At 47.4% G+C, this 15,268-nt stretch overlaps 1 protein-coding gene across 1 annotated transcript in view; it reads right to left on the reverse strand.

Moving 5' to 3' along the window:
- Positions 1–15,268, reverse strand: part of THSD7B (thrombospondin type 1 domain containing 7B) — a 594,761-nt gene that overhangs the window by 174,206 nt on the left and 405,287 nt on the right. Inside the window, 1 exon segment of the mRNA XM_040440450.1 lies at positions 13,973–14,236. Within this exon segment, the coding sequence (XP_040296384.1) occupies positions 13,973–14,236 (264 nt within the window).

The raw sequence follows: 15,268 nt of genomic DNA on the forward strand, positions 1-15,268 counted from the left end.
ACAGCAGGTACACCTCCCTGGTAGCTGAACGGGATTATGGGTCCTTAGGGGCTCCTGATCCCTTTGAGAACTGCCGGGAGCACGTGGCTAAAAATCTGATCACAGGTCTCACTGACTCCCAGGGTGTTTTACAAGAATCTCGGGAGGGCATCCTGGGGATGGTGAGATGCAACTATGCTGACTTGTTTCAGAGGAAGGCTTTGGATAAGGAAAAAGTGACCCAATTTTTGGAGGCAACTCCAGGGCCTGATACTAGAGATTTGGACTTTTCTCCTTTAACAGCAGAAATAACGGTGGAGGAGGTTAAAGTGGCCATTGATAAATTACATCTGAAGAAGGCACCAGGTCCAGACGGTATTACTGCAGAATTTTATAAGAAGTTCAGAGACCACTTAGCTCCAATCCTCGTGGATGTGTACAAAAATTGTCTAGAAAATCACCTGATGCCTCCGTCCATGAGGGTGTCCTCGTTAATTCTGCTGTCTAAAGGGAAAGAGCCTAGTGACATCAAGAACTGGAGGCCAATTGCCCTCTTGAATGTCGACAGGAAGATTTTGGCAAAAATTCTGTTCTCTAGGTTAGTTTGTTTGTCCCGGGCACTGTTGGCAGGCTGTCAGTTCGGCACAGTAAAAGGGCGGAACATCTCTGGAGCAGTCATCTCGATAAGGGAGATGTTTGAGAGATGTAAAGCTCTGAGGTGTGGGAGATATGTTGTAGGTCTGGACCAGGCTAAAGCCTTTGACAGAGTAGACCACGAGTATCTATGGGCCACTTTATCAAAGTACGGCATTCCGGGACAATTTGTAGATTGGCTGAGAACTTTGTACAGAGAGGCTGAGAGCTTTCCTCTAATCAATGGTTGGCAGGGTGACACGTTCAGGGTTGAGGCTGGGGTGAGACAGGGTTGCCTGCTGTATGTGTTTGCCTTGGACCCGTTCCTGAGGTCACTGCAGGAGTGTGATTTTCAGGGGGTGCCGGTCCCCCATTGCCTGCCCCTGAGTATTGTTGCCTACGCGGATGATGTGACTGTGGTGATATCTGAGCCTCGTGAGGTGGAGATGTTGTCGGCAGCCATCAGAAGCTACTCGGAGGCCTCAGGGTCTCTGGTCAACCTTGAGAAGAGTCAAGCTTTCTGGACATCGGATACTGACCCTGATTTTGATCTGCCACAGTTTGCGACGGCCTCCACCCATATTAAAATCCTTGGGGTTAAATTTGGAAGGGAAGATAATGCCAAACTAAATTGGGAGGAAAAGTTGGATGCCGGAAATATAAAGGTTCAGCGATGGAAGAACTGGAGGCTGACCTATAGAGAAAGGGTTACTATGCTGAAGACTTACCTGGTCCCTGTCTTCTTGTACATCTCTGTCGTCTTTCCTTTGCCAGAATCTTTCTCGGCTAGGCTCTTTAGCCTGTTCTTCCAGCTGTTATGGGGGAACAGGTTGAACCCAGTAAAAAGAGGGATCACCTACCTACAGAGGAGAGAGGGTGGGCTGGATATGTTAAATCCAAGGGTTTTCTTTGACTCCATGTTTCTTAAAGTTAATTTTGGTGACCTGGACTCAAACAACAGCTCCCTGTGGGTGAATAGTATCAGGGATTGGATATTGCCTTTTGCAGAACCTTGGATGCGAGGCGGCAGTCTCAAGAGGGGCCGATTGACCCGTGACTTCCTCCCCCAGTACCTGGACTATGGTGTAAGATGTCTGAAGAAATGGGGTATAGACAAGTCTTTCATTGAGAGTAAAACCAGGAAAGAGCTATACTCCAGAGTATGTAGGACCTTCTACTGTTTACAGCTAGCACTTCCAGACTGTCCAACCTCAACCTTACAGGATAGTCTGAGGCTTCTGAATGGACCAAGGCTGCCCCCTAAGTTCTGTGATATTGGCTGGCTCTCATTGCAGGGAAAACTCTTTGTCAGGGGGAATCTAAAATTCCTCAGTGTGTCAGATCGCATGTGTCCCTTAGGTTGTCAGCAGGAGGAGACTATGCTCCATTTTATATCAGAGTGCTGGGGTGGGCGGACAATCTGGCATGACATATCCGCCAAGCTAAAAATCCCATCATTACAGTCCCTAAAATACCCAGAAATTATTTATGGTGTCACATCTCATGTGAATAACATCGACCGGGGGACCATGTATCTGATAATCACCGTCATCAAATATTACCACTGGCAAACCAGAACCCGAGTGTCCATCCATAACGAACCATTCCATCATACCACAGCTATAACCCTCATCATGTCAGAACTCAGGTGGATCCGGTCATTAGAGGTCAGGAAAAAAGGGGAAAATATAAAACTATGGAGGAACGTCCATCTAGTCTGACGGTTCAAGTGTACGATGTAACTGTGTTTGTTTCTTATTTTATTTTATTTTTCTTCTTTTTCTGCTTTAGCTAAAATGTGCTTTTAAGTTACAGTTAATATGCATTTTATTTCCTGATGAACATGTATAATTTATACTGAATGATGAAAAAGTCTGATTTATTATGATGAAAAAGTATTTCTGTATTTATGTTTGTTTTATACCAATAAAAATTGCCTCCTATGTACAAGAATATAACTACTATAATACTGCTCCTATGTACAAGAATATAACTACTATAATACTGCTCCTATGTACAAGAATATAACTGCTATAATACTGCTCCTATGTACAAGAATATAACTACTATAGGGGCGGAGCTTGGCCGCTGAGCTGTATGGCTGCTGGTTTCTGAGCTCCTCATCCTAACTGGCACAAACCCCCTTTTATAGCACCTATCAGACGCTCAAAATGGGCAAAGTGGGGAGAGATCGCCCCAGGGAACATGCCGACCCACCTGTGAGACGCTCCAAGCAGCCTGACATGGAGCAATTCCTGAGGAAATCTTCCAAGGGCCTCGCTGCGGAGACACCTAAGATGGGGCCGGCTCCTTCTCTTCATTCCGCGCTGACGAATTTTCGGAAGCGGGAAGTATATCGGATGCTTCCGAATATAAAAATCGCAAGCGGGGAGCGACTTTTTCCAAAGCGATCCTTCGCGAAATCTTGGATTCCGCCCTGGCACCTCTGAAGCAAGACCTGACCGAAATAAAGACCGATCTTCGATCCATCGGCCAGAGAGTAGCTGCGTTGGAAAATTCGCAGGACTCGATTATTCGCTTCGGTGAGGAAACCTGCTCGACACTTTGTTCGCACAGAGAACTCATCAACGATGCCCTCCTGCGAATTGAAGATCAGGAAAATCGAAGTCGCAGACGGAATATTCGTATCCGCGGTCTTCCAGAAATATTTGCATCGGAAGTTCTCGAAAAAATTGCGAAAGAAATATTCGCGAATCTTTTAAACCCAGAAAGAGCAGCAACTATCATCATTGAACGCATTCATCGCGCTCTTCGTCCCAAGCCAAAGGCATCAGATCCTCCGAGAGATGTTATCTGCGGCCTCCTCAGTTTTGTGGACACAGCGGCCCTATTGAAAGCAAGTAGGGAAGCTGACCGCCTGGAATATGAAGGCTCACAGCTGCAATTCTTTCAGGACTTAGCACCCTCCACGCTGGCAAAGAGACGTATTTTGCGTCCGCTTCTTGAGGTTCTCAAAACCTCGGGGACCCAGTTTCGATGGCTGTACCCCTTTGGCTTAGCTGTCTTCAAAAACGGAAGGCAGATCACCATACGCACTCGCCAGGACTTATCCGGGGCCTGGGTCTCACTGGGCATAGCTCTGATTGAAATCCCGTCCTGGATGCCGGCGGACCAGGGAGCCCATACCCTCGCCTCCAAAAGCAGACACCTGGTCCCTTGTGCCTGTGTAGTGTACGGGGACTGTAATGCCCGTCACTACAAAAGGGTCACTTGGTGTGCTGTCGTCCCTCCTTATTTATGGGGAAGTTGGTATATGTCATCTTTATAAAATGTCATGTAATGTAATGCTATATATTTCCCTGTTACTGTGAAACTTGCAAGTACAGGCCTGCTAGGGGTGTCATTCCAGCTCTTAGTCACTAGAGGGAGCTAGGGAGCCCTAGTCTATATAAGGCCCAGTCAGGGAAAGGAAGGCAGTCAAAAGTTGAGTCTAGTATAGAGTCTAGCCCCACCAGAGTGAGAACCAAGTTGGAGACTAGACAATGTCAGAGACAAGTCCAGGCCTGAAGCCTGCAGTCCAGGAGAGGGTTTTGCAGTCCCTGTAACCGGGTTCCAGATTTAAGGAGAAGGTTCCCCTCCTGAATTCCCATAAGCAGAAACAGGAATATCTCAGTTAAAGAGCCTGAGGAAGCCGGGAGAGAGACAGAGGCAAAGCTCAAGAAAGCAAGAGGTACTCAAGATAACAGAGGAGGTACTTTATAAAGTTAAAACCAAGGATATACGCCAGAACTAGGTTATTGGGCCTTGGAGAAGATTTTCTATGATCCAGGATCAGTCAGGAATAGAGTGCAAGCTCCTGTACTGCAAGTCCTGTGTTTCACACTCTGAAGTCACCTTGCTTAATCTGTATTGCCTGCATCAACTGTATTGAAAAATCAACTGTATGCCAAGGAACTGCGATTCCGTTAATGTCTCTATATGAAAACTACTAATAGTACCCCATACCCCTGACGAAGCTCAACCGAGCGAAACCCGGGTCGGGTGATTTTGATCCATTGTATACTGCTTGTTTATACGTGTGCATTGTGAGTATAATAAAACCGTTTTTACTCCGACTTGCATGACGGTACTTCACTATTGGATGCAATTTTGGTGTTCCATAGAAGCCTGGAAAGGAGAGGAGGAGAGGTTTTGACTGGCCTGTTTGCTTCCCCATGCTTGTGAATATCTTGCTGGCTTCGATTGTGGATTCTCTGTGATTCCAGAGGTAGCGCGGTCCTATCCAAAGAAACACTTTTACCTGTGTGAACTGTACCCACTTCACCGTCGGGACCTGCGATACCACCAAGCAACGTATTTTTGAGGCTTATTTATTTATTTTTATAAAATGAAAACTACTAAAGTTGGAGTTCTGTTTTAACATCACATGGTTCCTCATTTATTCCTGTTATCAGCAAACGGCGTGCCACCGTTTAATTGGCACTGGCGTCACGAACATTTTCCTACCATCACCTGCCTATGCAGAGAGTCAGCCGTCTCAGGTTAGTGTCTATTGCACTACTACACCCAGGAACACATTTCTACACACAACTTGAGTACGCTGCACCTCTCTTTTGGCGTCACGAACAGGATACGCACGCTTTCTAGTGCAAGAAGCGTGAACTTTGTGCCTTATACAGTTGCCCTGTGACCAAAGTGACAAATTGCCTGTTTTATTAAAGTGGACTTTGTGGACCGAAAAACATACCAAAAGTGTCCCTAAAACCTCCAAAAAGCGCTGTGCAGTGTTGCGCTATCAAGAGGAAGAAAATCGCCACATTGGAGTGTGGTTTTGTGGACTTTTCATCATCCTGCTTGCTGTCAGTGAATAGACAGCGTTTATACCCAAAGATGGCCGCTGAGGCTACTGAAATAGCTGCTGCGTCATCTTCATCCCGAAAAGGCGGGAAAAATTGGCGCCTTTCTGAGGAAATAGCGGGAAGGAGTTCAAGGTCAGGCGCCACTGCTTATCTGGACATTTGCATGTCTGCCAGCATGGACACCGACTTCCATATACTGGAATACCTGGGGGGCGGCCTCCCAGTGCAATGGGAGGAGCTGGCTGATTTAATTGACGCGACCCTATCGCTCTCCGGAGAAGGATCGAGCATGTTGGAAAGTGAACAGAGCGTTGCTGCAACGTCCGCACCTGAGATTTCAAAAATGAGTGATATTGGTGTAGAGCCAGAGGAGGCTCCACCGGCCTACTCTCCGGGACCGGAGAAACCCGCCTGCCGCCCACGGGAGAAAGAACCAGAGCATCATTTCAGCTCATGGAAAGACTTCTTTCAACCCTCTTTCAAGTGGTCATCACTTATGGCAGAGATCCGGGAGGCCGCTATAAAGCGGAATACAAAGACCAAGATCTATTATGAAGAGTTGACCAAGACAATCCATGAAAGACACACCAACACCCAACCCCGCCTGGAAAGGAGAAAGGGAGTGGTGGTGTCCTTTGACAAAACCCGTGGCTACGGGTTCATACAAGATTACCTGATTGGCAGAGACCTATATGTGAATAGAAGGTCTGTCAAGAGAGACTACCTCCCTTCCTATCAGCACAGCCTCCGCGAGGGAGAGGAAGTGGAGTTCACCCCTGCCGAGAGCCTGAGAGGCCCTTATGCAACTGCCGTGACCCGTCCCAAGCGAGTACCTGAGGACTGGGAGAGAGAAGAAGAAGACTACTCTGGCTGCGAGCGGGAACCGGAACGCTCTCCAGAGCCGGTCCATCACGCCTTCCAGGAGCGGAGCTCCTTCATTGGGCTTAACATCTTCTGGCAGCCAACCGTGTTGGAAAAATGGGTGGGCCCTTATCCTTCCCCCGAGCTGCCTCGTCGGGAGAAGACCATGCAAGAGATGGAAAATTTAAAAGGACTTCGAAATACCTTTGAGAACATCCGGAGGGGTCGGAGACCCGATGCGCCACCAGAACCTGCAGAGGCCGAGTCCGCGCCAGCAGATGACAGCGACTCTGACAAGGAAAGCATCGGTGACCAGATTGTCCGGCTGGAGGAGAAGTTGCGGGAGCTGCGCAAGATCGCGACCGCCAGGATCCAGACGCCGCCAAAGAAGGACGAGGTAAGGGTGCCTGTCACCACCCGTAGACCACCTTCTGCTGCCACCGCTCCGTCAGTGCCCCAAAGAAGACCCGCTGTTGCTGTGAATTGCTGCACAGAGCCCACCGGACCGCTTGAGGCGGCGGTATCCACTCCACTTCATCCCACAATTATCATGCCGGGACCGGTACGGTCCACCCAAGGGTTTACCCCTAGGCCCATGGGGCCAATACCTATTAGGGGCCCCTTCACCTTGCAGCTGCCCCCTAGCACTGTTATGTGGGCACATCCTCCTGTAGAGGACTACTACAGGCCGTATTTGCCAGCAGGGCCGAGTGATTGTGATATGCCTCTGTAAATCAGCCTGCTAGGCCTTTGATTTATTTCATCAAGGAATGATCTTATTAACCCTTCCAGGACAGGAGTCCTATGTTTCCTGGTCGTTTATTGCTGCTGCCAGTTTATCCACGGCTCAGTGGTGGGTGTTGACCACTGAAATATCAAAGTCGACAAAGCCAAGTTTGTTTCCAGGACCTCCTGCCTGCTTTTGCTATCCCACGCCAAGTTGTGCCTGTTCCTGAGTTGCACCTTTTACCCTTAACCCCCTTTTCAGGTTGATCAGGCGTATTACAGCACTTGTTTTATATTCTACAATTTTATTGTGCAACTTGATACTAAGGAACCGTGCCCGGAGACAGACTCAAAAGAACCTGAGCCTCTGAGATTTTTGCTCTTTTAAAAGGAAATGTGCCCAGAGATGGACTCCACCGCATGAGAGCCTCTGTGATTTATAGGTAAATAACCTGGGTACGGACTCATGTTTGTTCTTTGAGCCTCCAAGAACTTTTATACTGTTTTATCTATTTTGCTGTTCTATTATGGACTTATTCATTGTCATGGACTATCCTGGTTTAAATGTCACGCTGTGCCAGGTCAGCGCCCCAGATCCATTAACTATCCTGAGAGAAGAGAACGACGCCCCTTGTCACCACCCTTCATCTTTGCCAATTGGACCTGATATGAATGTAAATGCAGATGAATTACATATATGTATGCCTGCATGTCTCTTTTTCTGTTTCAGGTAGAGATTCCAGTTGGGCGAGCCCTGATGGAGTACGAGGGCGTACTCAGCTTAAAGCAGTGGGGTATGTAGTGTACGGGGACTGTAATGCCCGTCACTACAAAAGGGTCACTTGGTGTGCTGTCGTCCCTCCTTATTTATGGGGAAGTTGGTATATGTCATCTTTATAAAATGTCATGTAATGTAATGCTATATATTTCCCTGTTACTGTGAAACTTGCATGTACAGGCCTGCTAGGGGTGTCATTCCAGCTCTTAGTCACTAGAGGGAGCTAGGGAGCCCTAGTCTATATAAGGCCCAGTCAGGGAAAGGAAGGCAGTCAAAAGTTGAGTCTAGTATAGAGTCTAGCCCCACCAGAGTGAGAACCAAGTTGGAGACTAGACAATGTCAGAGACAAGTCCAGGCCTGAAGCCTGCAGTCCAGGAGAGGGTTTTGCAGTCCCTGTAACCGGGTTCCAGATTTAAGGAGAAGGTTCCCCTCCTGAATTCCCATAAGCAGAAACAGGAATATCTCAGTTAAAGAGCCTGAGGAAGCCGGGAGAGAGACAGAGGCAAAGCTCAAGAAAGCAAGAGGTACTCAAGATAACAGAGGAGGTACTTTATAAAGTTAAAACCAAGGATATACGCCAGAACTAGGTTATTGGGCCTTGGAGAAGATTTTCTATGTTCCAGGATCAGTCAGGAATAGAGTGCAAGCTCCTGTACTGCAAGTCCTGTGTTTCACACTCTGAAGTCACCTTGCTTAATCTGTATTGCCTGCATCAACTGTATTGAAAAATCAACTGTATGCCAAGGAACTGCGATTCCGTTAATGTCTCTATATGAAAACTACTAAAGTTGGAGTTCTGTTTTAACATCACATGGTTCCTCATTTATTCCTGTTATCAGCAAACGGCGTGCCACCGTTTAATTGGCACTGGCGTCACGAACATTTTCCTACCATCACCTGCCTATGCAGAGAGTCAGCCGTCTCAGGTTAGTGTCTATTGCACTACTACACCCAGGAACACATTTCTACACACAACTTGAGTACGCTGCACCTGCCGGGAAGAAATCTCGACCCAGCCAGAGTTCTCAGGCCTCTGCTGCAGCGGGTCACTCTCCTCATCGCTGAAGCCTGTCTGCTGAGATGTTCATCATTTTGCCGGACACCATTCCGGTGTTCTCCTGAAGTGGACTTCCGAAGTTGCGGATCCCTCCTTTTTGCCGTTCAGGACATGCACCAGGGCCTTTTAGTCCTTGACATGATTTTTCTGGATGCATTCAGGCCTTTGTTTACTTCCCTAAGGACTTCACCATCCTGAGTGCTTTCTACCTCTCCCCTCCCACCCCCTCTGCACAGGGGATTTGTTTGCCACTGTTCTCCTCGTTGACTTCCTTGTTACCTGATAGCCTTCCCTTGGCCTACCCCAGCTCTACGAGACCCCCCGCCTGATGGATCCCGACACCAGTCCGTGATGAGAAAGGATCCTCTGATTTCCAGGCGCTCTGTAGAGCTCTTAGTTCAGCGCTATGTGATAATGCTTTCCTGTTTGCCTTATTGTCTATCTTCTTTTGCCCTAATGTGTTTTCCCTTTTGTGTACTCTTATCCCATCCTTATGGTCTTATTTGGCTCGTTCAGATTTTGATTTTAATTGCTTGTAGCTTCCTCCCTTAATGTCCCGGGCCTGAATGAGCCGTGCAAAAGATCTCAGGTGATTTCTTTGCTACAAAAAGATAAAGTCTCCATCGCTTTTTTCCAAGAAACACATTTTCGGGCAGGTAAGATCCCTAATCTTCCCTCCAAGAAATTCACTCAATGATTCCATAGCGCGCAGACCTCCGCTAGCCGGGGTGTCAGTATTGTCATTCACAAGCAGGTACCTTTTGCGGTTGCAGCCTCCTCCTCGGATCCTGGTGGCCGGTACCTGTTTGTGAAGGGCTCTATAGCGGACACACCGGTTACACTGGCCAACATATACGCACCTAACAGGGGACAAGTTGCATGGCTGATTCAGACCCTCTCTGCGCTCGCTGCATTTAAACATGGTATGGTAATCCTGGGGGGTGATTTTAATGTGACCCTAGACCCACTCTTGGACTCCTCCTCTGGGAGATCGGCCATCACCCATGTTCGTCTTAGACGCCTGAAAGCGGCTCTGCGTAAATTGGGTGTCATTGACACCTGGCGTACCCTGAATCCCACAGGTCGTGACTATTCGTTCTACTCCCATGCCAAGTCCTCACACCATAGATTAGACTATGTATTCACACCCGAATAGGCAACATTACACTGTCGGACCATGCCTCTGTCTTTTTGACGGTCTCGCTGTCCACTCTCCTTACAAGAGAATGGAACTGGCGTCTCAATGAAACTATCATTCAGGATCAGGTATCCTCCGAGAAAATAGCCTCCTCCCTCCGGGATTTCTTCAGTACTAACACCGCAGGTCCCTCCCCTCCCTCCCCTGCTGTAATCTGGGAGACCCATAAGGCTGTGATTCGTGGAGAGCTCATCGCCCTCGGCTCCCATATTAAAAAACAGAGGTCCCAAGCCATATCCACCCTCCTATCCCGTATCGCCACTCTTGAGCTCAGCCATAAGCAATCCCAAGCTATAAGCCTAGCGGAGGAGCTTACGGTCGCGCGAACTCAACTCAAAAATCGACTAAACATTACCTCGGTTAAACTACTCCTACGTGCGCGTTTTAAATCTTACGCCCACGGGGACAGAGGGAATAAACTTATGGCGGCGCTAACTGAACAACAGTATTCTGACTCCTTCATACCGGCAATCAAAGACGCGGCAGGTAATCACCTTAAATCTACCCCTGACATAGCCAAAGCATTTTGTGCTTTTTACGAGGACCTTTACAATCTCCCGGCCCCTCCTGGCTCATCTCCCTGTTCTATCGCGGATGCCTCGAATAAGTTCCTCTCCTCCCTTCAACTCCCCTCTATATCCTCAGACCAGTCCTCCCAATTACTAGCTCGCATTTCCGGCCCAGAAGTCCTGAAGGTCCTGGGCACTATCCCCTCCGGGCGTAGTCCCGGACCCGACGGTTTCACTATCTCTTATTATAAAACTTTTAAACCCATACTGGTCCCTCACTTTAGCTCTTTATGTAATTATCTTCTGGACGGTGGCCACCTCCCTCCCCAATCACTTACAGCCCATATCACCATTATTCGTAAAGAGAACAAAGACCCGTTGCACTGTGGAAGTTACCGCCCTATCTCCCTACTAAATACGGACATTAAATGGTGGGCTAAGATCTTAGCCCAGCGGATTCAAAAAGTCCTTCCGGATGTTATTCATAAGGAGCAGGTTGGCTTTGTCTCTGGCAGACAGGGTATTGAGAATACCGTTCGCCTCCTACATCTCATGAACTGGGCGCGGACTACTTCTACTCCTCTAGCTCTGCTAAGCACTGATGCAGAGAAAGCTTTTGACAGAGTGGGCTGGCAGTATATGTCCCTGGCTTTCTCGAAGTTTGGCTTTCCTGATCAACTTATCTCGGCTATTCTCTCTCTGTACTCAGCCCCCTCTGCCAGGGTCAAAGTCAACGGCACTCTCTCGCCTGCCTTTGCCATTACTAATGGCACTAGACAAGGTTGTCCTCTCTCCCCCTCCCTCTTCGTGATAGTCATGGAAACTCTCCTGTGCAAAATCAGGCAAGATCCCGATATTGAAGGTCTTCGGTGGGCCTCCCACACGCACCTCACAGCTGCGTTTGCAGACGACCTCCTTATTATGACCACTAACCCTGAGAAATCCTTCCCCCGGCTACACTATATATTTGAGGAATTTGGTTGGATCTACAATTTTAAGATCAACCTTGAGAAAATGAGGAAGCAGCACACTGTGTGAACACGGGGTGCACGTCAGGCTGGTGAGGACCAGCACCTAGGTCCAATGAGCTAGAGATGAAAAAATAGCCAGCAGCAATCCAGGATATCAAAAAGCAAACGGTGGTTTATTAGACCCAAAGTCAAGCGACGTATCAACAGCTTGTTGCTGTCTTTATCAAGCATGATGCTTGATAAAGACAGCAACAAGCTGTTGATACGTCGCTTGACTTTGGGTCTAATAAACCACCGTTTGCTTTTTGATATCCTGGAGTGCTGCTGGCTATTTTTTCATCTCTAGCCAATTTTAAGATCAGCTATAGCAAATCCCTTGCCTTGAATGTCACCTGTAAACCTGCTCTTGTAGCGTCGCTTAAACGCTCCACCCCCTTCGCATGGGCCACCTGTGATATCACATTTTTGGGGATCCACATTTCTGCCAACCTGAAAACCCTTTTCAGCCTTAACTACACCCCTATGCTTAACTCTATTAAGTCTCACTTACAGTCGGTTAAACTTCCCTTCATCTCTTGGATAGGCAGGAAGAACTATCTTAAGACTTTCATCATCCCCAGAACTACGTCGGAGGTTCTCCCTTTTTCTTTGGGCGAACAAACCATCTAGGATAGCTTACTCCACATTGATGAGGGAAAAGAGGTTTGGGGGCTTCGGCCTACCCGATGTCCACCTATATTATGTTGCTACGCACCTGAATAGGTGCTTCTCTCTCCTTTTTCCGAGGCTCCCCGAACTTATGCACGGCCCTGGAATGTGACCTTATCACATATAAGGATAAACTCATCCTATGGGGGGTTCGTAGCTGCTCGCCCTCACACTCCTTTGTCTCTCCCATTTGGAAAGGCATGCTCGTTGAATGGGCTAAACTCTACAAATCTAAAGATCTTAGATTCCCAAGCCCCCACCTCCCTCTGCACCTCTTACAAAATTTTGTGCACCCTGAAACCTCTGCCCCCTCAGGTGTTTGGTATAGGTTGTCTGACCGCACCCTACAAGAGATTGTGTCTACGGCTGGGGACTTGGCATGGGACACAATTCAGGCTTTACCCGAGGTTCAAAAACAATCCTTCCTGGCTCTTGCTGACTTCCGCAAAGATATTGCAATTTTAAAACTTCCTCCTCTTTGCAACAAAGAACCCACCTGGCTGGAAAAGAAACTAGATAGACCGATCTCCCCGAGGAAGCCCCTGTCGACTCTTTACAAGGAGTTACTTTCTTCCACACCTCCAGTACTATCCTTTATAGCCGCCTGGGAGAAGGAACTTTCGTTCCGCTTTTCGGATCCTGAAAAAGCATTTATTCTTGCTAATTCTCATGGATTCAGTCGCTGTATCAAAATACAGGAGAATTCCTTCAAGTTACTGACGCGTTGGTACAAAACGCCCGAATTCCTACATAACCTTAACCACGAGATCCCTGACCAGTGCTGGCGGTGTGGAACAGAGAAGGGGTCCCTATCTCACATATGGTGGTCCTGTAGTCTAATCCGTCCCTTCTGGAAACAGATTGAGAGCCTACTCAATTGAATCTGCGGCTCTCCTATAAGTCTAGACGCACAACTGGTCCTGCTCTGGTGTCCCAATATGTCCCTAACCTCTTCTAAGAACAATTTACCAACTTTGCTTCTTACCGCTGCCCGCCTGTGATTCCTGTCCTGTGGAAGAATGATTCTGCGCCCACGCTACTGATGTGGCAAAAGAAAGTTGACCAGATATGCCGTTTTGAGGAATTGGCTCACTGGGAATCTCACACTCGCCCTCATTTCCTAGACACATGGAGTCCCTGGAAGGCCTACCACCACCCGGCAAACTGAGCGATCCCACCATGTACTGAGCGACCCCACCACTATTGTAGCTATCCCCCCCCCCCCTCTTTTCTTTTCATGTGTGTTTTCTTCTTCATGTATGTTAGTCTCGTCTGTTCGTTTGTGTTAACCCCCCTCATAAGTTTAAGTACCAGTGTATTTGATTGCATTTGTTTGATGCCATCTGCGTATGGCGTTTGTCATGCTATAACGTTATTTAACTATTTGCATTCTCAAAAAAAAGAGATTTGGTTAAGAATATAACTACCATAATACTCCCTGGTATGTGCAAGACTATAACTGCTCTAACACTACCTCACATGGACAAGGATTTATAGTTAGGTTTCCAGAAGACTTGAATAGTTACATTGAGACTATTTCTTTACATATCCCCCCATCCAGGGTGGTAAGTAGAGGACCTCCTCTCTGTGAGGCAGGGATCATGTAAATGTAAGATAATAACTCTACTTGTTAAACACTGAACCTACACGAATACAAATCCCTTCTCCGCCTTCACAATTAAAATTCAATGAGAAATGGCAGCTCTAAAAATAATTTTGTGTTTCTTCTCACCAGTATGACTACAGAGAGTGGGCTCAACTATTCTGCCAGTTAAATCATAACAAGCGATGGCTCGGAGTCGGATGCCTCCACCGCAGCCTTTCATGATTCCCCGAGTTCTCGCTCCCAGCTGCATCTCATTTCTTGCATCTTGTATTATGCAGTCCGACCAATTTCCACACGGCTGAGATTTATATACTTCACAGGCGCACAGCTCTGTCTCCACTAACGGATAAGCCTCTGCGTTCTGACATCTGTCCCGCTTCTTGCTTCTCCCTGTAACCAGAACGGAACAGTATTATTGAAATTTGAAAAAATCTACAAGTATAAGGAAACTCAGCTAAATACAGAAGCATTCATCTTCTCAGGCAAATGTTGAAGGCACTAGATCATATTCCTCATCGAAAACAAGTCATAGATTTTGTTTACAGAATAGTCTTGAAGGTTAGGGTGAAGAGCACTTCAAGGAACCAAGAAGAACTTTAACTCTAGCTATGTAAAATACAGAAAATGTTACATTGTATAGCTTACGTCAATCCTACAAACCCAAAGAACTCTTCTTTGGACAGGTCGTACTTATTTGAAGGATCTTTTCGCAATAAGCTGGAGTACAAAGTGTCCCTATGCTAGCGATCAACTATCCTTTATGATAAGGCTTGGCAGTAAGTGTTCAATTTCCCTGAAGCGCCACCACAGGAGAAATTAAGCATTACACAGTGTCCATTTAAATCAAAGGGTTGTCTGTGTAATGCGGGAAAGGACAGGTCCTCCAGAGCCAGAGAGGCTCTTTGTAATCCCTCTCGACTCTGGACAGAAGAGGAGGTTCTTGAACAGTGGACCGCCCTTTATTAAGGCAGATTTCCAAGTATTCCATGTTAATGACCCATTTTCAGGATAGGTGATCAATATGTGATTGGTTGGGGTCCAACTCCCAGCCCCTTTGCCGATCAGCTTTTTAAAGAGGTGCTCCAGTGAGCCTCACAGCATACTAAGCGAGACACCATCCATTGTATAGCAGCTGTCCTTGGTTTGGCACCTCAGTCATGTTAACTGGATTAGGACTGAGCTGCAGCCAGGGGCAGATTGGCCATAGACCTTACAGGGAAATTTCTTAGTGGACCGATGCCCAGGAGGCCACCCAAGCCCTCCTCTCTGCCGCTGACTGGGTACATAATGAGCTCTCAGCGGTAATTAAAGCTGTGAAAATCAGGTACACATATCTGGCCAGCGACTGTACATGCCCTCCTGAATTTGACTGCTGTGGCCAAACCTCAACCCCTAGCCCTCTGCTCCATATCTTAATCAGAG

The sequence above is a fragment of the Bufo bufo genome, chromosome 7 (genome assembly GCF_905171765.1).
Source record: "Bufo bufo chromosome 7, aBufBuf1.1, whole genome shotgun sequence".
Classification (NCBI taxonomy): Eukaryota; Metazoa; Chordata; class Amphibia; order Anura; family Bufonidae; genus Bufo; species Bufo bufo.